Here is a 22265-nt window from a genome sequence, read left to right on the forward strand (position 1 = left end):
GAAGTGATTATTTTTCCTGCCTGAAAATACCCTGTTGTATCGGAAACTTCTGGCAATAATACATATGACAAGCTCCATCTGACAGTTAACACTTTTGGTAAAGGAGAAGATCCTGACAAAATATTTTCAATATTATCTAACTTATGATTCACTTCACTTTCAGGTTACACAGAAGTACTAATCCTCAATGTAAATGATACGTTACATTGTTTTTTAGAAGAAAAATAGTTGTATCAAATCTGACTGTCTGTCAGAATCCTGAATGTCTAAAGATACTAAATACATTTTCTGGCTTTAGGATATGAGAGAGAAAATCTGGCATTTCTTTTCCTTTTTATTTATGAGTTTTAGAGTTTATTGCCTCAACTACCCAAGATGAAAGGGTTTGTGAAAGGGTAATGGTAAGACTTACCTCCTTGGCTGAAGCTGTGATTTGTAAAATTGCTGGCATGTGACACAAAAGTACAATGGTAATCTTGAAAATGTTCTTTTTTTTTTTTTTTTCTAATGTCATCTAGGAAGATATTTTATCTCCGGAGAATCAGCCAGGTATTATGCCATTTTACCTGAACAAGGCAACATTTAGTGCTTTAGTTAGCATTAAAGAAAAATTGTTTGATGTTCAACAACGGGCCTTACTTTGTTTTTGAATCATTTTGCTTGGAGTTACCCAGTTCAGCGATACACAGATGGGCACAAAATGTTTGGCAGGAGTGCTGTGTAATGAAAGTCTCTCAGGTCAGTTCAGATCTGGTAAATCATAGTGATTTAATCTTCCTGAAGTGGGGAGCAATGGATTTCAGCCTTGCTTGGGTGGAAGCAGCCACCTGTCCCTACAGCAGGACTGGCGGAAGCAGCCACCCGTACTTATAGAATATATGGGGAAGAGCTACTGCTGCCTCAGCAAAAAATAAGGAAGCTTAGGTTCCTGCACTGTTTTTCAAGTGTGCGTGTAACTTTTTTTTAATACATTTTTGGGGGTAATAGTTTGTTCAAGTGCCTGCACTTGTCAGGTACAGTCCTGCTCTGGTACCATTACCAGCACGCCATCTGCAAAAACAAAAGAACAAAAAAAAAAAAAAAAAAACCAACAACAGACCCTATTTTGATTTAGTAACGTTTAGATAGACCAGCTGAGAACTGACAGTTTGATCATTTCCACTGAAAATTTTCTCTTAAGGAAAAGGTCCTTTGCGAATGTTTAATACAGCAACTAAATTCTCAAAGGGTTAGAAAGACTAAACAGTCTCCAGAGGTGGCAGGCTGCCGCTGCGAACCTAAATGCATATTGCACAGGATTTTGAACTGTGAGCTTGGGTGAGGGGGCCTGCCTGTGATTTGGGGCAGCTTGGTTAACACCTGTGTTCAGTCTGAGATACGGAAGGAAAACACTTTGCAGAGATTTATGGGGAAGATTACGCTAAAAATCAATTATAAATGATCAAGTACTGCTTTTCTTCACTTCCTACCTAGTGTCTGTATGATTTGTGAAGTCCTTTTTAGGCAGAGTTACTTCATCTCCAGTTCCTGTCGATGATGTGGGCTTCAGGAGCTGTTCGTTGGATGGCAGTAAATAGCCCCTGTGACCTTCTGGATCACGGCAGCTTATGGGAGGCAGGCTGAGTGAAACTCGGATCTGAATATCCAGGGGAACAGCCCAGCTTTTAGGTAAGCCGTCGAGGAGAAAAGTGGCTGTGTGTTCTATTTCTGGCGTAGAGTAGGAATCGTATGTGGGCATTCTTCAGCTACCTGTGGAGCAAGATACAAGAAGCTGGCGTTAAGGGAGCATAACAATGTTTTATTTATAGCATGCTGTTCACACTATGAAACTGGGAGTTTCATAATGCAAACAGTTTGAAGCCCTCTTCAGTTTCATTTTGTCAGCCTTTAAAATTGCTCCCTATGTAGCAACAAATTCCTCTGATACTGCCTGTGCTTTGTTGGGCAAGAAATGTCTAGGAGCTGGCACGTGCTGTTGCAAACTTGTTAAGCTCTTCCCATCTTTCCAAAAATGGGAGCTTTGTAAACAAAACAACAAAGAGTTCTTTCAAGTTTTATTCACAGAATGGCCGTGGTTGGAAGGGACCTTTGGAGGTCATCAGGCCCAACCCCCTGCTTTTCTTCTCCAGGCTGAACAGCTGCAGCTCTCTCAGCCTTTCCTAATACTACCGAATTCTTTGCCTCGTGCAGCCGGAGTACAGACACCTCTGTGGTCTGAGCACTGCTGTCTGATGTTCATCTTGATACCCACCAGGCCTCCCGGGCCCTTGTCTGCCAAGCTGCTTTCTAGTTAGGACAGTCCCCAGCCCGTGTTGCTGCCTGGGGTTATTCCTCGGGTGCAGGACTTGGCTCTTTCCCCTTCTGGAACGTGAGGTTCCTGCCAGCACATTTCTTTACCCTGTTGAGGTCTGTCTGGATGGCAACATCTGCTGTTCCTCACAGTTTCGTGTCATCCACAAACTTGCTGAGGGTATGCTGTCCCATTGTTAGCCTTTTGTGAAGATAGTAAACCCCTTGAAGATACTGATCCCTGGTCACACTAGTTACTGGCTTCCAACTAGCCTTTGTTACGCTTACCACCACCCTCTGGGCCCAACCACTGAGCCAATTTTCAACACATCTCACTCTCTGCCCAGCCAGCCCATACATCAGCTCTTGGAGGGTCTTGTGGTGGATAGCATCCGAGGCCTTGCTGAAGTCCGGGTAGATATCACCCTCTGCTATTCACTCATCTACCAGGCCAGTCATTTCATCACAGAAAGGTTATCGAGGTGGCCAGGCATGGCTTCATGAATCCATGCTGATGATTCTCCAGTCATTCATGTGCCTGGAATTGGTTTCCAGAATTAGCTGCTCCATCACCTTCCTAATGAAGAAGGTGAGTCTAACAGGCCAGTAGTTCCCCGGGTCCTCCTCCTCACCCTGGCTGAAGATAGGAGTGACATTTGCTTTCCTCCAGTCTTTGGGCACTTCTCCCAGTCACCATCATAGACCAAGTATTACCGCGTGGCCTTGCAGTAACATCTGCTGGCTCCCTCAGCACTTGTGCATGCATCTCATACGGGCTCATGTACTTGCATGTCATGTTTATTTAAATATTACATGACTTTATCAGCTTCCTGTGAAGGTACAGCTTCATTGCTCCACATTTTCCCCCCCTGCCCCGAACTTCAGGACTGGCATTCCCAAAGGCTTTTTTTTTTCCTTTTTTTTTCTCCCTGACTTCCTAACTTCCTATTCATTGGATTAAACCTCAAGCATGGAAAAGGTGATCCTTGAATACTAACCGGTTCCCTCTCCCTGCTGGGGCTTAAACCTGTGGGACTCTTCCAAGCAGGTACTTGAAGAAGTCCAGGGTTGTGAACTTGCTTTTTATCCTCTCCCCACCTGCCAGGATCCCATCCCATCCAGCAGTCCCCCATCTCGTGATCACTGCAGCCAAGGCTGCCTTTGACCACATCACAAATGAGCCCCTTGGTGGTGGTGACTACAACATAGGATCACAGAATGGTTTGGGCTGGAAGGGACCTTAAGGACCACCCAGTTCCACACCCCTGCCCTGGGCAGGGACACCGCCCACTTTTTTAATTCACAGCCATCTGAAGCAAAGTAACATCCTGTTGTAATCCTCAACATGCTGCACCGAGTTTGTCAGGCTCTAGCTTTTTTGATCCAGGGGTTGATCTGGATCTGAATCTGAGAACAAGTTAACATATCACTGTGCAGTTTAGGCTTGAGACAGTTCTGCAGAAGTCTCTTGACAGCAGCAGGATTAGGTTCTACTCCCCGCCCTTGATGAAGCAAAGGCTCCTACTTGCTACATGTATGGGTAGAGCTGACTAATGAGCTCATGAGTGCAATTCACAAACACACTTCGCCTACTGAATTTGATTCCTGCTGAGACAAACGAAGGGAAAAAAGTGTAGACAAGGCACATTTCCCTATTCTGCATGTACCTGAAAGGGAGCTCTAGCTGAGGTTCAAGGAACACTTCATGTCTTTATAAAAACAAAACGCACCTGTAACTCAAGGCCAAGAGATACTGTCTAACCTGCTTCCAGAAATACAACACACAGACTGTCCCCACAGCAGCCATTTTCTGGAGGAAGAAAATGTGACAATTCTCTTAGTACTTTTGCTTCAAAGTTATGATGAAAAACATAAGCTGTGTCCTAAGCCAGATGGTAAAACAAGACCATGCTAGAGGTTAAATCCAGACCCGTCTTCTCAGCATATTTTGTGAAAGATGGTTTTTGCTACGATTTTTCTGTGAATAGCTGCCTAAAAAGAGGGGTGTGGTATCTTTAAACCAACATCTGGTCTCAGAAAAGAGGCAATGAACAATTTTGTAATTATATTGGAAATGCTTCATCTACAATAATTAGAACATTCATACAGAATTTTCAAGAGTCAGCTTAAAATAATGCACACAATACATTAATTTCAGAACATCCTAGATGTGTCAGTTGGGATACTCACTGACAGTAAGTTTCTTTTTTTCTGCAGGCTCACATATAAACACCAGTAGGGACAGTACTGCTTTCCACGACATACCCTATAGGGTATCTAATTTCGGTAATCAAGGGCAAAGTCAAGCTTCACATGGCAGCAGGGTGATAAGACTCCAAACTGTATGTGTGCTGATAAGACCTGGAGGTTTTGTTTTTTTTTTTTAAACTCGTGCACAGTAGTGGACAAAGCTCCTGCAGCAGCCAAGCGACCACTGGCTCTATACACAGTATCGTGCACAACAGCAGCCAAAGAGCAGCCAGCATGAAGGGAACAAAGCTTCACAGCTAGCTCCAAGGTCAAGACCAAAGCTGGCATAAAGACTGCTTGACCTTAAGTGCAGAAACTTGAGTCATGGATCATGTGGCTTTAACGGACTTGTGAAGATTGACCACATCCTTGTCAGCTTCATGTGTTACCAGGCCGTGTTAGAGCCAGTCCCTACTGATAATCCCCAGCGCAAGCCCACAACATTAACATGTTATCCTAACAGGTACAAAGATTAACTATATCTTACCGTGACTTATAAGTACTTGTGCATACTTTATCAGAGTATAAGATCTAGAATACCAAAAAAGACCACCACAGAATCTTAGTCTAAGCCTCAGCAATTGCACACATACAGGAATTACAAGGCTTGAAATAAAAGACAAGCAGGTGAGGGAGTTTTCTGGATCAACAGGCAGGGGTGAAGTGCAATCAACTTGGTTTGAGCTTGTATCCTGGAGCTTTATACAAGTTTCCAAGTCAGTTTCATTAGTTTATTTCCTTATGCTTTTAAGAAACAACTATGGCTGGATATAACAACAAATAGCAGGAAGTGAGGGTGAACCGCTTGTAGTCCTTCACTCATCCACTAATGCATACAAAACAAGCATCACAAGTTATTCACTGGCCCTTTTACGATGTCTGACATTGAACACCGCCTCTAGGGTGGTGCTCATCATCTTCGTAGACTTCTCCATTATAGTGATGTTTTCTTTTTTGAGATGGATCAAAGTCCACTAAATCCACTTGCTCCATTTCCTCAGTTTCTTCTATTTCCTGCCTCGTAGGTAGCAGTTTTTCAAGTAAGGACAGCTTATCTGAGGAGAGGAAGCCACTCTCTGGGAAGTTCACCTGAAATCATCAAGAGCCGGAGTTACTCAAGTGTTCCTGAACTTACCTTTTCCCATCCAACCACTGGTCAATGATCTGCCAAAACCTGCTACAACACCGCAGGTGACTTAAGCCCAGCGCTTAGTATCTAACACTATAGACACAGTTGAATCTCCTCTAAAATGGTGGCACACAGAGCTCGCTGTCAGAGCTCCCAGCATTAGGTGGATGGACATGCAGTGCTGAACTGCACCCTGGAATTACGTTGACCCACTTACTCTGAACTCGATGATAAGACGTCCTTTTTCATACGGTCTGCGATAAATCGGCATGCCTTCATTCAACACACACTTAATAGCCCCATGCTTGACAACCTGGCCTAAGAAAGGACAAAACAAGTAATAAAGGAACAGAATTCAGACAGGCAGCAGAAGCGGCTTTAGTTTTAACTCCCTTGAGTATTTATGTAGCCTTCTACGTTTTGTTTTAGACAGCTACACTGGTATGCAGCAGTCTAACAGGGACTTACTGCCTGGTAACTCCTGAGTAGGAGAGCAGGTTGACATCCACATTACATTTTTGTAGCCTTGTTATGCTTCCTTTGGGAAGCATAGCTACAAATACCCTAAGTGCTCCATCACTTCCAAGGCTGAAAAAGTCATCTTCAGAGACCCACGGCCTTCAACTCTAAGGTCAAGCACCCTCAGGATATAAGCATGTCCATGAGGTAAGGTCTGTTACTATATCACGCAAAGAGAAAACCACTGCTGACTGCTATCCCAAATCCCTTTTTTGTTTCAAGGATTGTATTGCAAAGACCAGGGAAAAAAGAGCCTGGTACCAGTGCACACCCCTTGCACAACAACAGGATGGGTTGTTTCTGTTCCTTCCAACTCACAGCTTGGACTTCTGGCAGAAAGCAAGCTAACGCTTACCAGGATGGGAGGTAATAATAATGGTTCGGTTATCCAGCGTTGTGATAGGCTTTTGAAAGCCACACAGTGCTTCAACCAGCTGTATATCCATAGACAGAAGAAGGTCTTCATCTCGTCTGTGGAAGAAGCGATCAAAAACAGTCACAAAGGGGGGACGCAATAAGAGGATCAAGCCTAACTTTATTAATTGACTTACTAAGGACAAGCTTTAATAGAAAATTCTGGGCAATTAAATAATGTTGAATATTGATGCAGCATCTCAAGACAGCATCATGGGAATAGTACCCAGGCTGAGAGCTGTTACTCATCAACTCTAGCTATTCAAAGTGCTGAAGTGTTTATTAAAAAGAAATAAATACAGTAAGGCTCATCTGCATTCAGTTTCACTTCACCACGCCTTCCCAATTCTAGGGAAGAGCTGGGACAATTAATCCCTTCCTTTTAGGTAGATTAATACATTCTCTGGTGTATCAGCCAGCTATGTGTTATTTTCTTAGCCTTGCCTTCTGACAGCCTGGTACTAGGGAAGCGTAAGCAGTCTACAGCCACCATGGGTTCTGATGAAGGTACGAACAAACCACAAAGCACCTAGATGTTACAAAGTAATCATTTCAGTCGCCTATTCTGACTTCAGTATGGCAGCACAAGTGATGTCTACATGCACTGCATGTCCAAGAGCTAAGAAATCCTCAAGCCTATTTAAAGAACTTACTTATTTCACTCACCCTATTTTAAAGGTCTCTGGAATGAGACTTGCCTGAAAAGTTATTTTTAGACTACGAAGGGACAGGAGGAACATTCCTCTTGTCCCAGAGGCAGCATGGCCTCAGTAAAACACCGCAAGACCAGTAATATCAAGGGTTATCTAAGGACTCCAGAACTGAAGGCTGTGGGCAGAAGGATGGACAAGAATAAGCCAGAGTTCTGAGTTCAGGTCCCACGTAACCACTCGTGCACCGTCTGACACTCAAAGCCATGGCTCTGACTAACTGCACCGGGGCTTCGGCGCACATCAGTACTCGCAGGTGACTTCCAGCCACCTGATCCTGTCTACTCACAATTCTAGGAGCTAGGAAGTCAGCAGTAACCAAGGAAGCACGTGAACAAGCAGATCAAGAGTTAACACTAAGGACTTCTAAAGTTTTTACCTTGTAAATACAGAGTGGTCTTTTTGATCCAAGACAATAATAATATCCCCCGGTTCTAGTCCTGGCTCTTGGTCCCCTTCACCATGGAATGTTATTTTCTGACCATCCTTCATTCCTATTTTAGAAAAGCAAAGACATTTTCCAGCTTTTTAACTGAAAGGCAGCAACAGGAAATACTTTTATAGACACAAGCTGATACTGGGAGATCACTGAATCTTGAGACTAGAACATTAGGAACTTCTTCCCTTGCAACATTACTTCTCCCCACAAATCAACTCACATGTCCAGCAGATCTTACTGCTGCCAACCTGAGGTACAGATCAAAATCATGCAGCCTAACTGTAGTTTGAAACAGCTACCTGCCAAGAGAAAATCTTTCAATCTTTAAAGGCAACACTGTATGAGCAAGCACTACAAAGAAAACAAACAACAGTGCATACAACATTCATTTTGAGAATAACCAATCAACTGAAGTTTTATAAATATATGTGGCAGAGAGACTAATGAAACATTATCTCAGTGGCTGCACGGTGCAAGAATCACTTTTCCTAGGACCGGAGGGCAACCGAGATGGTGAAGGTTCTGGAGGGGAAGATGTATGAGGAACAGCTGAGGTCCCTGGGTTTGTTCAGCCCAGAGCAGAGCAGGCTGAGGGGAGGCCTCATGGCAGCCTGCAGCTCCCTCACGAGGGGGAGCAGAGGGGCAGGCGCTGAGCTCTGCTCTCTGGGGACAGCGACAGGACCCGAGGGAACGGCATGGAGCTGGGACAGGGGAGGGTCAGGCTGGGGGTTAGGGAAAGGTTCTGCACCCAGAGGGTGGTCGGGCATTGGGACAGGCTCCCCAGGGCAGTGGTCACAGCACCAACCACAGCACCAACCCTGCCAGAGTTCAAGAAGCATTTGGACAGTGCTCTCAGACACCGGGTCTGATTTTTTTTTTTGAGTGGTCCTTTGGGGACCCAGGAGTTGGACTCGATCATCCTTGTGGGTCCCTTCCAACTCGGATGTTCTATGATTCTATGATCTAAGACACCCATATCACCTACACAGAAGTCACTATATATAAATCCTTCCCGCCTCATTCTAGCTCAGTCCTTTTGTATGAGGAAAAAAAAGCTATTTTCAATGGTTTCCTTGTTTAAAGTGCCAGTAATATGCCCCTCCTGACCTTCAAGTTCAACATTACTGTAGGATTTTCCCAGGGAAAAATAAAGCTGGGCAGTATGTATGGTGTGGTTATACACACATGTAAAGTAGTTACAGATCTGCAACAAATTATCTTCTGTACAAGCCATGTGCTTGTCAGCATGGCTTATCTTACAAGCTGCACTACTTCCAAGACTTCTCTCATTCCCTTTTGTAGAACTTCCTCAAGAGGAAAGTATTTGTCACTCAACATTGCATTCTCCCATCACTGTGAGGGACTGTGAATTGCATTTTGCCACACAAAGCGCACCTGCGCTAAGCAGCACTGTCAGGGTTACGCAGCGAACGGTTCTAAGCATTATGGGCTTAGCACTGTCTTGGCACCCTGTTACTGTAGCAGACCTGGTTCCCCTTCACACTGAAACACAGTAGAAGTGATCGGAGTCTGCAGGGTTTCCCTACACACAAAAACTCAGGGGAAACTCATCAGGGAAGCTGAACCAACAGGTGATGGATTTTAACTAGTCCCAAGTCCCGTTACCTGGTCAAGACCAGCTCTTACACAACTGCTCTAAATAAAAACAATTCACTGCTCACAATACAGCACATTTCAGAATTCATTCTTAGTTATGTGCACAGAAATTAACGTGCTAACACGGAAGTGATCCACCTTCCCTAAAAACAGATCTCCTAGTTTTGGAGACAGCAACAAGCTACTTCATTATGTATTCGAGAGTGTTACTCACCGATTCAACACCATGTACTTGTTAAAGCTCCTATTTCAGTGCTGCAAAGGCAGTGTGAGTACAAGCAAGTTTAATGCTTCATCTTAGCAGGACACCTCACCTTTGTCAATGTGAACTTCTAGTATTTTCTTCTCTCTAACAATTTTTCTGCCAGTGCAGCTCTTACACCGGTCCTTGGGGCTGATGCGCTCCCCGTGCCCCTGGCACTCCATGCACACGGACTGGATTTGCTGCACCATGCCTGGCCCGATCTGGTGAATTCGGATTTGCATGCCTGTTCCTCTGCAGTTCGGACAGCACTCCACTGCGCCCTTCTTACCACCACGGCCTGGCGGGAGAATCAGAGATGGTTACGCATTGCCAGAAGAAACAAGGAAGCAGAAATTACTTTTGCAGCTTTAGAAACAAACACTACATCGTTTCGACTTCACAGTTACCTTCACATTTGTCACAGATAACGTTCTTTTGCAGCGCAAGTTTCCTTGTTGCACCATTATACATATCCTCTAAACTGACTGATAACTGATGGACCACATTTTTGCCTGTGAAAGAAAATATGTATTTGAGTGTCTGGACTCAAAGTAACAATAACTCCCCCTCCCTCCCCCCCCAAAAAAAAAATCACAGCAAAACAACTCTATGTTTTAGCATCTTGTTTAGCTGTGCTGCTGGTATTAGTCAGTTGCTATTTCCTCTTTGCAATTATAATTAGGTAACAGTTCTAATGGCATTGTCCGTAATGCTTCTCTATTAGGTTAAGCCAGAGACCCCTCTCTGAAGGCACAAATAAAACAAACAAAACATGAAGTTTTATATTTAAGTCTCAGATGCAAGATTTCAATTTTAACTGCGACTAAGGAAGAAGTTCTGTCTGCTACAAGGAAGCGTGAGGCACTGCTGAAACCCCGCTCGGTACTTTTTTTCCCCTCTCATGAGGGAACTTCTCGGAACTGAACCAAGTAACAGTCGGGAATTGATCACAACTTCAGCAACTGCAGAGTTCTTTCCGTGGAGCAGAGCAAGTCCTGGTTTACTAGGGATACTCTGATACAAAAACGTAACATTTTGATATGACGCCTTTTCAATTCTTTGTCACCTCGGAGATCAAAACTAAGAAGTGCTGTGGTCAGCACTACTCTGAAACAGTTTAATTCACGTTATTCTTGCCCAGCAGGACCCACACGGACTTTAATTTTTGAACAGCGCTTTAGTGCAGCTTCATCCCGATTCCACCAAACATCACAAGAAAACAAAAGTCTCACGGACTGAAAATGATGTGGCTGTCTTACTTAGATATAGTTACTTCTAATTATAGAAGAAATTAATGTTTAAAGGCTAGGTTCTACAGTAGGTTACTGGAAGATCGTTTTAAGGCACGTTACCATTTCTTATTCAGCCTCACGCTGTTTATGCTCAGCTAAAGGCTTTCCACGCACAGAACCTGGTTAGACGTTAACACGAGATAACGCTCAGCAGATCGAGCCGCCAGCACGTGAACCAAGCGCCCTCTCCGCTCCGGTTTTAAAGGGGCTGCGGCACAGCGTCCCGGCAGATTTTGAGGTCCCTGCTCTAACTTTGTTTTGCCGTTACTCGGAGCTTTGCTGCGACGGGAATATTCCCCCCCCCCCCCCCCCCCCCCAGAACCCTCAGTGGCCGTTACCTCGCCTCTCCCTCTGCATCCTCCCGCCGCCGCCGAAGAACATGTCGAAGATGTCCATGGGGGACCCGAAGCCGCCGCCCGAGCCGCCCTCCTTGATGGCCTGCTCGCCGCCTTTGTCGTACAGCTCCCGCTTCTTCGGGTCCGACAGCACCTCGTACGCCTGCGAGATCTGCTTGAACTGCGGGACACACACAGCGCACACCTCAGCGAGCCGCCCTGACGGGACCCGGTCGCGGCGCGGCGCTGCCCTGCCCCCCAGCCCCCCCAGCCCCCCGCCACCTTCTCGCCCTCGTTGGGGTTCTTGTCGGGGTGGTACTTCAGCGCCAGCTTGCGGTACGCCTTCTTCAGCTCCTCCGCCGACGCGTTGGGCTTCACGCCCAGCACGTCGTAGTACGTCGTCTCCTTCACCATGGTGCCGGCGGGCCACGATCCCTGTCAGGGTCCCGGTCCCGGTGCCGGCGGCGGTGCCGGAGCCCCCCACCCCTCTCCGCTCCCGACCCTTCTGGAAAGTTCCGAGCCGGGCCCGCATCCGCCCGCTTTTGAGCCGGCGCCGCCCCGCCCCGGAAGCCGTGCTTGGCGGGCAGCGCGGCCAATCGCAGCGGGAGGCGGGGGGTGCCGCGGACCAATCAGCGCCGCCCGTCCTGCCGCCGCCCGCCCCGCCCTCCGCCTGCTCCGCGCTGAGGCGCGGCCGCGGGGCGGGAGTCACGTGGTGCGCTCGGCGGGAGCCCGTTGGTGAGGCGGAGTTGCCATGGCAACCGGGCCTACCCACCGCGGCCTAGCGAGGCCTAGCGGGGCCTGGCGGGGCCTGGTGGGCCCGGGGTGGCTCCGGGGGGCCGGGGGGGGGCCTCGTGGGGCCGGGGGGAGGAGGAGGAAGGAGGAGGAGGAGGAGGAGGGTGGGGGTGATCGCCGCCGGTAACTCGCTGTGCTTCGCCCCGCAGCGCCGCCGCCATGCGCGCGTGCTGGCTGGTGCCGAGGGAGGGCCGCAGCCGTCGGATCCCGCTGCCGCACTCGGCCGCCGTGGTGGTGGGGCGCGGCCCGGAGACGGGGATAACGGACAGGAGGTGCTCGCGGCGGCAAGGTGAGGGCGGGAGCGGGGCCTTGCTGCCTGCCGGCCGCGGGTGGTGCGTGGGGGGGAGCCCCGCTATCCCGCGCGGCTGCCTCACGGTGACGGTAACGGCCTTTGTGAGCCCCCCGCGAGCTGCCTGCGGGTGGGGAATCGCGCTTTTTCTCTTTCTGGCGTTCCCTGAGGCTTGTTCTCACAGTCACTGGCTCACATCCCCTATCTGCGTGGAAAACAGTGTTTCCCGATCCCTGACCCCATTAAACTCTTTCTTAAAGAGCTTCTTATGAAGAGCTCTGGATCCTTAAAAGTTACAGCAAACACACACAAACAGGAGGAATTTCACCTTCATAAACCGAGGCACTGATCCTTAATATGAGTCCAAAGCCCACAGTTCTTACCCACTGCCTTCCCTCTCACTTTGCAAATAGCACATCACGTCCCCAGTCTTCCACCAGCTGTTTTTTAGTGTGACTTCTGGTTTTATAGGTACATTGAGTACATTTTTGGGTACATTTAGGTACATTTTTCCACATAAAAATACTTAAAATCTATAAAATACTCGTCGCATCTTCCCTGTCTTAACTTCCCTCCCTTCTGGACGGTCCTGCTCCATGCCTGTGAGAACAGCAAGAACACGTAGAAGATTTCCGCAGATCTCACCCTTATACTGAACTAATTTTGCTGATTCACAAAGTAGAATAGAGAGGTGTGACTGACGTGCGTGGGTTAGTTCCATTTTGCCTGCGCTTGTTTAAAAACAGAGAATGAGGCAGAAATCATCTTTCAGCACATTTGTAGAAGTCAGCCAGAGAAGGCAGCAGGCGACTGAAATGCAGGAGTGTTTTTCTGCAACGAGTGGTTCAAAACAGTTCTGCCTGTTTTGTTTGCATATTTTTTTGACCCTTTGTTCTCTCTTTTCAGTTCAGTTAAAAGCCGACTGTAACAAGGGGTATGTCACAGTTAAACAGGTATGTTGTTAAATGGTTGTTCAGTATTTCTGATGCTGGTTGGGTTGTTACACTTGAAGTCCACAAACAGTGCAAGTGACAGTCCTCATCGCAGGGTCTGGAGGTTCTCAAGCTGTTTTTTGACCAAGAAGAGCACGATATCTGCCCCTCAGAAGGGATCTGCCTTTCATTTGGGTGTCTCGGTGCAAAGACTGCGCTGCTTCTTCCAGTTACCCTGCAGTCTTGGACAGCCAAGACTTGCAGCATCAGGGGACACTGCTGTGAATCCTCAACCTCTTCTTCCCACCTCTACGCTTTGCAGAGTTTGGAGTTTTTCCCCTAAACTTGCTGATCTTCCTGAACGTTAGTCTTGCCTTTCTGAAGCTGAGGCAGCTCTTCACCGAGGGTCAGAACGGTCCCTGTACTAAAGGGTCCGGGCAGTTGATGAGGGTTTTTGTTTCAATGGCTGATGCGGCCAAAGATGTGGCTGTCTCGAGGGTGGGATGCGATGTCAGACATGAGAGCAGGCGTCCTCGTGTTACGTTCTGCATGTGTGTAGGACCCCTCTCAAACTCACAATGACCAGTGTCCCCAGGGTAGTGTGAAGGGAAAGCTCTTTGTCCTCAGGTGCCAGAGCACGTGCAAGTGTCCGCGGCAGCAGCGTCTGCGTGGACAACACGTCAGCCTGGTCAGTCCTCTTGCTTTCCATCAAAATGTCCGCCCGGGCTCAGAAAGCCCCGAGCCCCTGCTGGTCTCTGGTGAATCCTGCAGAACTCTCACAGACACGCTCTCACAGAAGTCAGTCCTGACCACAACTTGAATGCGGCGCTACTGGTATTTCGGGGCCAGGAGGACCTCCTGGCATGTGATGTTAGTGCGTTTACACTGCCAGCTCTGGAGTTTTCTCCCCGGACAGGGTCCCAGTGGTCAGTTAAACAGCCCGTTGGCCAGGGGTGTGTGAAATGTACTTGATTTGAGTGAAACCCTGTGGAAGCGTAGGCTGAAAAGGTGCTGGCTGGGATCAGGCAGGTGCTTCATCGAAGTGGACACTGGGTAGCGAGAGGCACGGTACCATCTTGTGAAACAAGCGGGTTTCCTAGGACAAAACTAAAGAAACACTGTCAGAGTTTATTAGTCGTAAGCAAGAGCTGGTTTCCTAAAACTTATTTATAAACATTAACCAAAAGCATTTTGCTGAAACCAGGGACTCCTGACTTCCCTCCGGTCACGCTCTTGATTAGGCAAAATCTGTCTTCAACCAGTCACCGTTAGATTGCCCACACAACTCTGCGTTACTGGTTCAGGCTGAGACAGAGGAAAAAATGCTGCTTTTCAGTTATCAGATAGAGTTCAGGTAACTTCTCAGTCTTTAAAGCACTGTTTTGGGTGGAAAATCATTTTAGAGTTGCGTAGGTCCATAAAACGATGAAATGAGACAGGCAAGTACATTTTGATTGCGCTGTCCTGAGCTTCTGCTAGAACAAAATCGATAGCAGAACTGGTTTAGTGAAAGCATAGCATGCAAAATGAAAATAAAAGCTTTAAAGTACGCATAGACCTGTATATGTTTTGTACAAGCCGAGGTGGACTGAGAGGTTTTGTCTCTCTTAAAGCAACAGGCAAGTGTTCTCACTCTCTGTGTGTGAACACAGTCCTCTGTGGAGTGGGGAAAAGTTATCACATCTGCCTTGGGAAACAAAAAAAGCAAGGAGCAAGGAGCTTATCCCTGGGTAGTTGAGCCCTCTGAGGGCTCAAATAACCTACTTCCTTTCTTTCTTTTTTTTTTTTTTGGTTACACAGGAGGGTGTTGAAAGTGTTAGCAGCGTGCTTAGTGGGCCAGCTGTTGTGAGCCTGAGCTCCTGAGAGGAGCCAAAGAGTGAGAGTATGTATTTGAAGGTGGATGCGTTGATGGGACAGAGTTTGGTAGGTGCGGGACAGGAAACAAAACATAGTAAAAAAGAGAAGAAAGAGCAAATAAAATAATCTGAACTCAGGAGGCTTTCTGGCGGTTATTGGACTGAAATAATTTCTTAAAACTACCCTTATTTTTTTCAGAAATAACTGTTACTAACTTTGTTACTATTTTAACAGTAGGTTGGGTATTTTTTTGCAAATCCAGACACAGATCTTCCTGCAACTCTGTAGCCAGCTGCAGCAGAGCTGCCGGGTCCTTTGCACACCCTGCCTCTGAGGGCTGTGTGCCGCGGGTTGTGATTGCAAGATGCGCAGCGAGGTGCCTCCAACTTTGAGCTTTCCTCATCCTGGGAGTGAGTCGCTGTGGGGCAGGCATGGGGTGAAAACAAAGCACGTTTGCTTTACAGGACAGTGATGTTCCAGGGCAACTGAGCGGCAGTTGCTCGTGATTTCAGTTGCATCTTCTGCTTTTCTTTTTTTTCTTTTTTTTTTTTTTTTTACTTCCTTTAATCTTTTTCTCTCTACCAAAGATAGGAGTCAACCCGACTAGTGTTGATTTAGTGGACATTGGCAAGGATGAAGAGGTGAAAATGAGGCCAGGCCAAGTTCTGCACATTGTGAATAAACTTTACCCCTACACGGTGCAATTTGCTGAAGAGTCGGGGAAAACTGTTACAGAAGCGGAAGAGAAAGTACAAACTGAAAAGAGGCCATGTGAGGACTCCTCCGAGAACGATGATGTAGAAAATGTGCCCAGAAAGGCGAAGAAAATGGAGGCGGCGGATACACAAGGCAGTTCTGCAGAGCTCAAGCTAAGCAAGACCAGTGTGTCTCCACACGAAGGGACTTCGAGCAAAAAGGCAAGTCTGTTGGTATTAGTACTTCTGCTGTTCCTCCTGGAGTTTTCTCCTCCATCAGAGGGCTTTGATCTTCCCTTTTGTGGGTGCTGCCTGTGGGACAGCTTCTCAACTGGACGTGGGTCCTCGGAGTGTTGAGAGCACGCGAGCTGCCATGTGCTAAGGCAAAGACTCTGCTCCTGACATCACACAGCTCCCGAGAAAGCTGCTCGTATCCATGCTAACCCGAGCTGGTGAGTGTGTGTGAAGGGGCTTGCTTTAGCAAGCGAGGGTTCGTCCTCTGCTTCCTGCTGCACTTTGTGCTCGAAGGGCACATCACGGAGCTCTGCGTAGCGGGAGTCACACAAGAATAGCGTGCTGGCTCTTGAGATGAGATCTGCTCTCTTACAGGCAGAGCAGTGGTTATCTAAAAGCTTGTGTATAGAGAACAGAACATCTTGACCCCTTTTCTTCCTGCACCTTCCGCACCTGCCTCCCGGTTTTGGTCATTCTTTGTGGCAGAACCAGGTTTACATTGATGTTACCAGCCAAAATCTTCTGAAAGGAACTTTTTAACCCTGCTGACGTTGACAAAATAATAATAATAATAAAAAAGAGCAATGGACGTCTTAGTCCTTCTGGAACAGCAAAATTGCAGTTGCCAGAGGAGGAGGCATAAAAATGAAACCCTGAAGGACGTTTCAGTCTCGTGGGTTCTGGTGGGCTCTCCCCTTACTTTTTTGGTGGCCTCAGGCTAGTTATAGTAGGGCTGTATTTGTGGTACGGGCAAAGAAAAATGACAATTCATTGGTTCTCTGTCAGCGCTGGAATAATGTCTGAACATCAGCCTCCGTCAGAATGTGATGAGGATCGTCACTGACAATGCTCGTGGAGTGCTTGGAATAGATAAATCGTGTATTTTCGAAAGGTGCAGTGAAAGCATCTTCTGCTGGGTGTTCAGTAACAAAATTGAGAGATAATCTGATTGTGTTGGCTTCATCCTCCAGTACCTGTACTGCTTTTTATACAGTCCACTCTGCCCTGCACAATACTGAAGGACAAATACATCCGAGTAGGGCCCGGCACCGCAGCAGCGCTGCTTTGTTCGGTGCAGAGCAGCGTGTGACGGGACAGCGAGCAGAGACCCTTGTGCCTCCTTTGTCCCCCATGACGCATGAAGCAGCAGGGCTGTAGTAAAACGATCTGTCATCACTGTAATCACGGTCTGTGCCAAAACGTGCATGCAAGTTACTAAGCTCAAGCAGGTACAGAGCTCCCTGCTGTTGCATTTCCAGCTTTGAGTCCTAACAGCATCTTGTTAAAAGGTTTTCAGAACTAGCTTTGTGGGGACAATTGGAGTGCCTGTGTTGGTGGTAGTAGAAAGGAAATAATTCAGGTGTCAATCAGCTTTTGTTTTTCATGTTACTTTGTTCGTTCTGTTATTTTGTTGCTATAGTTCCAACGAAAGTATGTAACAAAATGCTTTAAAATGTATCATATTCGTAATTCTCTTACAAAAATGTGTGTTTCTTTTTTTTCCATCTGTTCTTTAGGAACATTTAGGACACTGGAGTCAGGGTCTAAAGAGTTCCATGCAAGATCCAAAAATGCAGGTGAGAACTGTACACTTGTACTTCACAGTAGCTCCTGTCTAACAGAGTTAAATGAGCTTTTTTCTTTCATTCTGCAGTTTACTTTAATGATCAGATCAACTGGTGGAGTATCACACAAGGGCTGAATTGTACTTTCATCTCTGTCCGTAATAGCATTAATCTGGGAGTCTTTACAGTCCCTTTGGGAGCCTGCAGAATGTCAGAACTTCATTATCGCGGAGCTCCCTACGCCGTCAAATTTGGCCAGCAGTTACAAAAAGGTTGTTGGGAGAGCAGGTGAGCAGCGTGGCTGCTTTGTTTTCTCTGGGAAACCGACAAAAATGGGACTGCGATTTGAAGTGAGCACATAGTGGAGACCCCTGTTTTCTGGCAGTCAGCACTATCTTATCTCCAAGTGCGGTGCGGCTTCCTGGTTTCTAGTAAACTTTAACTTTGCTACACCTGTGCGGCAGCTGGCAGGATGTGACCCCCGGCTCCAGCTCCCCACCATTTCCTTGTGCCAGCAGGGATTTCCTGGGTGGCTTCTTTTAACCTTCTGCAGAGGCTCCCGATGCACCTACCTCCCTTCCTCTGCTTCCCTGTGGCTGCGTCGTCGTGCTTTACCTTGGGCTGACTTTGTCTGCTGAAAGAAAGCAGCAACCTGACAGTGTCTTTTGTGGCTGCAGTGTGTACATACTTCCTCATCATTGTATCCTGAAAGCCTGAAGGGAATATTCCCCATCCCTGAGTGAAGTATACTTTCATTTTATTTCAGAGTTTTGCAAGTATATAGAAACTCCTTCCTGAAAACAAGATTTATAGCTTATCTCCAAAAGAGGCAGGATAATCTGCATCAAACAGTACTTGTGGTGGAATTTTTGCCTTGAGAGAATTATACACGAGGGTAATCTAGAAATTAATATTTCTCAAAACCGTGTGCACCTTCCAACCATTTGTAAACAGATGGAAAGCAGGAATTTCTCTGCAGATTCCCTGAGCTTGAGAAAAGCAGAAAGAGAGTTGGGCTACTTGTTCCTCCAGCACTGTTGCCTCGAGAGGCATCGTTCTGTGTGACCAGACCACCTTTAGCAGGTGTTGGCCGACTGGGAGAAGTGGATGGTGAACCCGGAGGAGGAACAAGATCTGTTCCTGCTGTGTTTTGACTGCTGCCCCAGTGTGTGGCAGAGTAGGGGCAGAATTCTTTTAGCTTGGGTTTAGGCGGACTGACTGCTGCAGGGTTGTCCTGATATTAGGGACGTGTTTTTCCTTTGGTACTTCTCAGCAAGAGTTAGTGTTCAGGAGGACATTTGTCACAGAAACCTGGGACACTTGGTTCTTGAAATCATAAAATAATTTCAGTTGGAAGATGCCTTTGGAAGTCAGCAAATGTGGCTCTCTGGTCACCCCAGTCCTTGTTGATCTCCAAGCGAGAGCATTCCACAGCCTCGCTGGGCATCTCCAGGCGGTGATCACCCTTAGGCTTGAAATAAATTCCTTGGTAACCAATCAGAATGTCCCAATTTCTCTCTCTTCTTTTTTTTTTTCCATTTCAAGTATAAAGTATTGAACTGCCTAGTGTTTTAGGGGGAACTGGACGCTGTTAGTTTGTTAGTTGTGGTTCAGAGTTAAGCACACAAACCACAGAACTCCTACCTTTGCTTCTTAATCAATATTAAAGACACGACAAGGTGTCTTTTTCCGGAAACACCTTGTCACAATTGTCTTTCTCTCTGGCTGCGTATACAAACACCAGAGTGTGTATGTATGTAAAGATAGGACAGCAGTCTTGCTGCTGAAAGAATTAGTCTTATGATTTGTGTGCTGACAAAATTTTAATCTTCCTTCCCATAGAGCAAGACTGATCAGCTCTTTATATAAACATATGAAGGTAATTAGCAAAGATGACAAAGACACCATCCATCTCTCACCAACAGACTTGCTGCTAAGAGATCAGAGAGACAGCTCGCAGTTTCTGCTTCAGAACCTGACACATTTTTACTGCCACAGACATGCTGTCCCGCCCTGCTCTCCACATGCTTTGCTTCTGTTTCTCGTGATGAGCTGCATGGAATTGAAGCAGAGGGCAAAACAAAATGAAAACTCAGGAAAGGAGGGCATGAGAGAAATCGTTTCTCCTTTATATGAATGAATAACACCTCAAAATTCACTAACCACAACGGTTATAGGAATAAGACACTTAACTTCCAATCGGCATCTAATCAAGTTTCTTGTTTTGCTAGGTTTACAAAGACGAGAAGACTGTAGTCATCAACGACAAATATCCTAAAGCACGTTACCACTGGCTTATTTTACCATGGGACTCCGTTCCAAGCCTGAAGGCGGTCACCAGGGAGCATCTTGGACTCCTGGAACACATGCATGCAGTTGGGGAAAAAATGATCGAGCAGTGCCCTGCTAGAGGCAGTCTGGAGTTCCGACTGGGTTACCATGCTATTCCCAGTATGAGGTAAGGCCCGGGTGAGTCATCAGGTGGAGCCCCTGTCCTGGATTTACAGACCTGGGGCTAAATCTGTAACAGTCTGGCATTGCCGAAGGATAACCAGTCCTCCTAAACTCTAAACACTGACTGGCGTCCAAGTCGTTTGGATGCAGCCGTGCGCATGCTGCTGCATACGTGCTGGTGGGCTACACGCGCTTCTGGAAACAGGTGGGCAGTGCCCATTGGGCCCCAGCAGAGTTCTGAGGCTGGGCCGTGGTGCGCTGTGCCTGGCCAGTGGAAGAGGTGGCACTGCCATCAGCACGGCGCTAGGACATCCCCCCTCCCAGGGCGCTTGTCAGAGTGACTCTAAAGCCTGTCAAGTGCAGCCTGACACAGAGCGAGGATTTTAATCTCGTGTGTAAATAAGTCCAGGCATTACAGTGCCCAAATGCCTGCAGAGGATCTGGGTATTGCAGTCTCTGTTCCTCAGTTTTCTCTGATTCTTGGAGTGGGCCTTGAGTCACTGATAAAGTGCCATTGAGACACTCTACAAAGTTTAATCCTTTTGTTTATTAAAACCACCGTCTCTGCCTTTCTGGAAACTGTAGAGACTGTAGTTACCTGCTAGTGGAATGTGCAGGGTGGTGACTGACTGTTTAAGTGGAACGCTTAGCATGAGACAGTACGTTGCACACACGGACTGTGTTTCTTCTGTAGCAGGATGACGGGTCAAACGTGATGAAATAAGGCTGATCCGTAAGTCTGACAGCTCTTCTCAAGTGAATCATGCTTTATCTGGTACTACTGCAAGAAAACTTTGCACATTAACACTTCTCTTCTCTCTTATCTATATAATATATTTGTTTTAGTCACCTGCATTTGCATGTAATCAGCCAGGATTTTGATTCCGCTGCCCTGAAAACCAAAAAACACTGGAACTCTTTTACTACAGAATACTTCTTAAACTCCCAAGGTAACAATTAAAAAAGGTATTTCGTAACATAATCATGTTTGTGGGTTCTAGCTGTGGGCTTTTTTTCCCAACAAAAGTGTAAGCCATACATTCCGTCACAGTAAGTGAAAGGTTTTGTGTGATTTCAGGTATTGGGGAACAGCATTAACTAAAAGTCAACCAAATGGTGTGGATGGCTTAAAATAAAATGTAGTAATGACTTGCTGTGCGTGTGAAGTGCTGTTCAGATTTCTGCAGTGTCACTCTTTTCATGGTATTACACAGTCGTAATATCTCATGTCTCTGATTTTATTTCAGATGTGATAGAGATGGTAAGAAGCAAGGGAAAAGTAACAGTGAAAGATCATGCCTCTGAACTTCTCAAATTGCCCCTCAGATGCCATCTTTGCAAACAACAGCTATCCACTATCCCACAGCTAAAGGAGCACCTCAGGAAACACTGGCCAAAATGACACTGCAGAAGATCATCTGACAACCCATGTGTTCGGATTTCAGGCTAAAGCAATGACCTCAAAATGTTAAGGGACATGTATGCGTTTTGTTAATTGCATTGAGAAATGTTAAAGGGAAAACAGAGCCCGCAAACAGCAGCATGATAACTTTGTCAGAGCTTAGACAAAAATTTAATAAAGTGACTTCTGAAATGAAGGGTGTTTGCAGCTTTGTTGCGACACGATCTGCATGTGAACGGAAGCATGGAAGAAGTGTTTTGTTTGGATGAACATATTTATTTTAATCCAGAAGTTGAGGTGCTAAGCCCAGATGTAGGTTTCGGTAGTGAAGGGGAAGAAGCAAGGATTCAGAGGTCTTTCTCTTGATGTATCCTGCCTGTCACTGAGGTTTTTTCTGGAGATATGGTACTGTAGAGGCTGGTCTGGCTGGCAGCAAAGCTATCACAGGAGTGTACTGAGAAAGTGTGGGGAAAGAGCATCAGCTGCAGCATCCCAACCACACAGTGCCCCAGCACTGCTCAGAGGTTGCAGTGGTGCTGAATTGCCATCTCCTGCTCAGACTTCAGGAGCGGCAGGTCTGACTTTTTCATGCGCAAGGACATATTTAACCATTTATATATAAAATACATGTACAGTACACGATGATCAGCTTAGCTGTCCCCCAGAGCAGTACGCTCTCACGGTTTACAGACATTGCAGCGTGGTCCAGTGCTGCCACGATTCTCCACGTCTGCTTTTTGGTGAGTCTTTATCCTCCGATTGTTGCCAAGGTGTGAACTCCCGGATAGGCAGCAGATCAGTAGCAAT

At 46.6% G+C, this 22265-nt stretch overlaps 2 protein-coding genes across 4 annotated transcripts; one reads left to right on the forward strand and one right to left on the reverse strand.

The window, feature by feature from the left end:
• Nucleotides 1-4341: 4341 nt before the first annotated feature.
• Nucleotides 4342-11807, reverse strand: DNAJA1 (DnaJ heat shock protein family (Hsp40) member A1). The gene is made up of 8 exons (XM_040541331.1): nt 11521-11807; nt 11242-11419; nt 10019-10123; nt 9682-9909; nt 7691-7805; nt 6543-6658; nt 5886-5986; nt 4342-5628 (listed from the first exon to the last, which is right to left on the reverse strand). Exons 1-8 carry the CDS (start codon nt 11650-11652, stop codon nt 5410-5412), a joined length of 1194 nt encoding a protein of 397 aa, XP_040397265.1. The 5' UTR covers nt 11653-11807; the 3' UTR covers nt 4342-5409.
• Nucleotides 11808-11905: 98 nt separating this feature from the next.
• Nucleotides 11906-21650, forward strand: APTX (aprataxin). 3 transcript variants are annotated; one of them, XM_040541326.1, is made up of 8 exons: nt 11906-11973; nt 12180-12319; nt 13226-13272; nt 15696-16025; nt 17555-17614; nt 19834-20060; nt 20903-21006; nt 21304-21650. In XM_040541326.1, exons 2-8 carry the CDS (start codon nt 12190-12192, stop codon nt 21456-21458), a joined length of 1053 nt encoding a protein of 350 aa, XP_040397260.1. In that variant the 5' UTR covers nt 11906-11973; nt 12180-12189; the 3' UTR covers nt 21459-21650. The 3 variants fall into 3 exon arrangements, with proteins under 3 accessions (XP_040397260.1, XP_040397261.1, XP_040397262.1); XM_040541327.1 differs by having other exon boundaries at nt 11961-12049; XM_040541328.1 differs by lacking the exons at nt 11906-11973; nt 12180-12319 and adding an exon at nt 14456-14594 and having other exon boundaries at nt 13253-13272.
• The last annotated feature ends 615 nt before the right edge of the window (nt 21651-22265 follow it).

Source organism: Cygnus olor, chromosome Z (genome assembly GCF_009769625.2).
Source record: "Cygnus olor isolate bCygOlo1 chromosome Z, bCygOlo1.pri.v2, whole genome shotgun sequence".
In the NCBI taxonomy this organism is placed as follows: Eukaryota; Metazoa; Chordata; class Aves; order Anseriformes; family Anatidae; genus Cygnus; species Cygnus olor.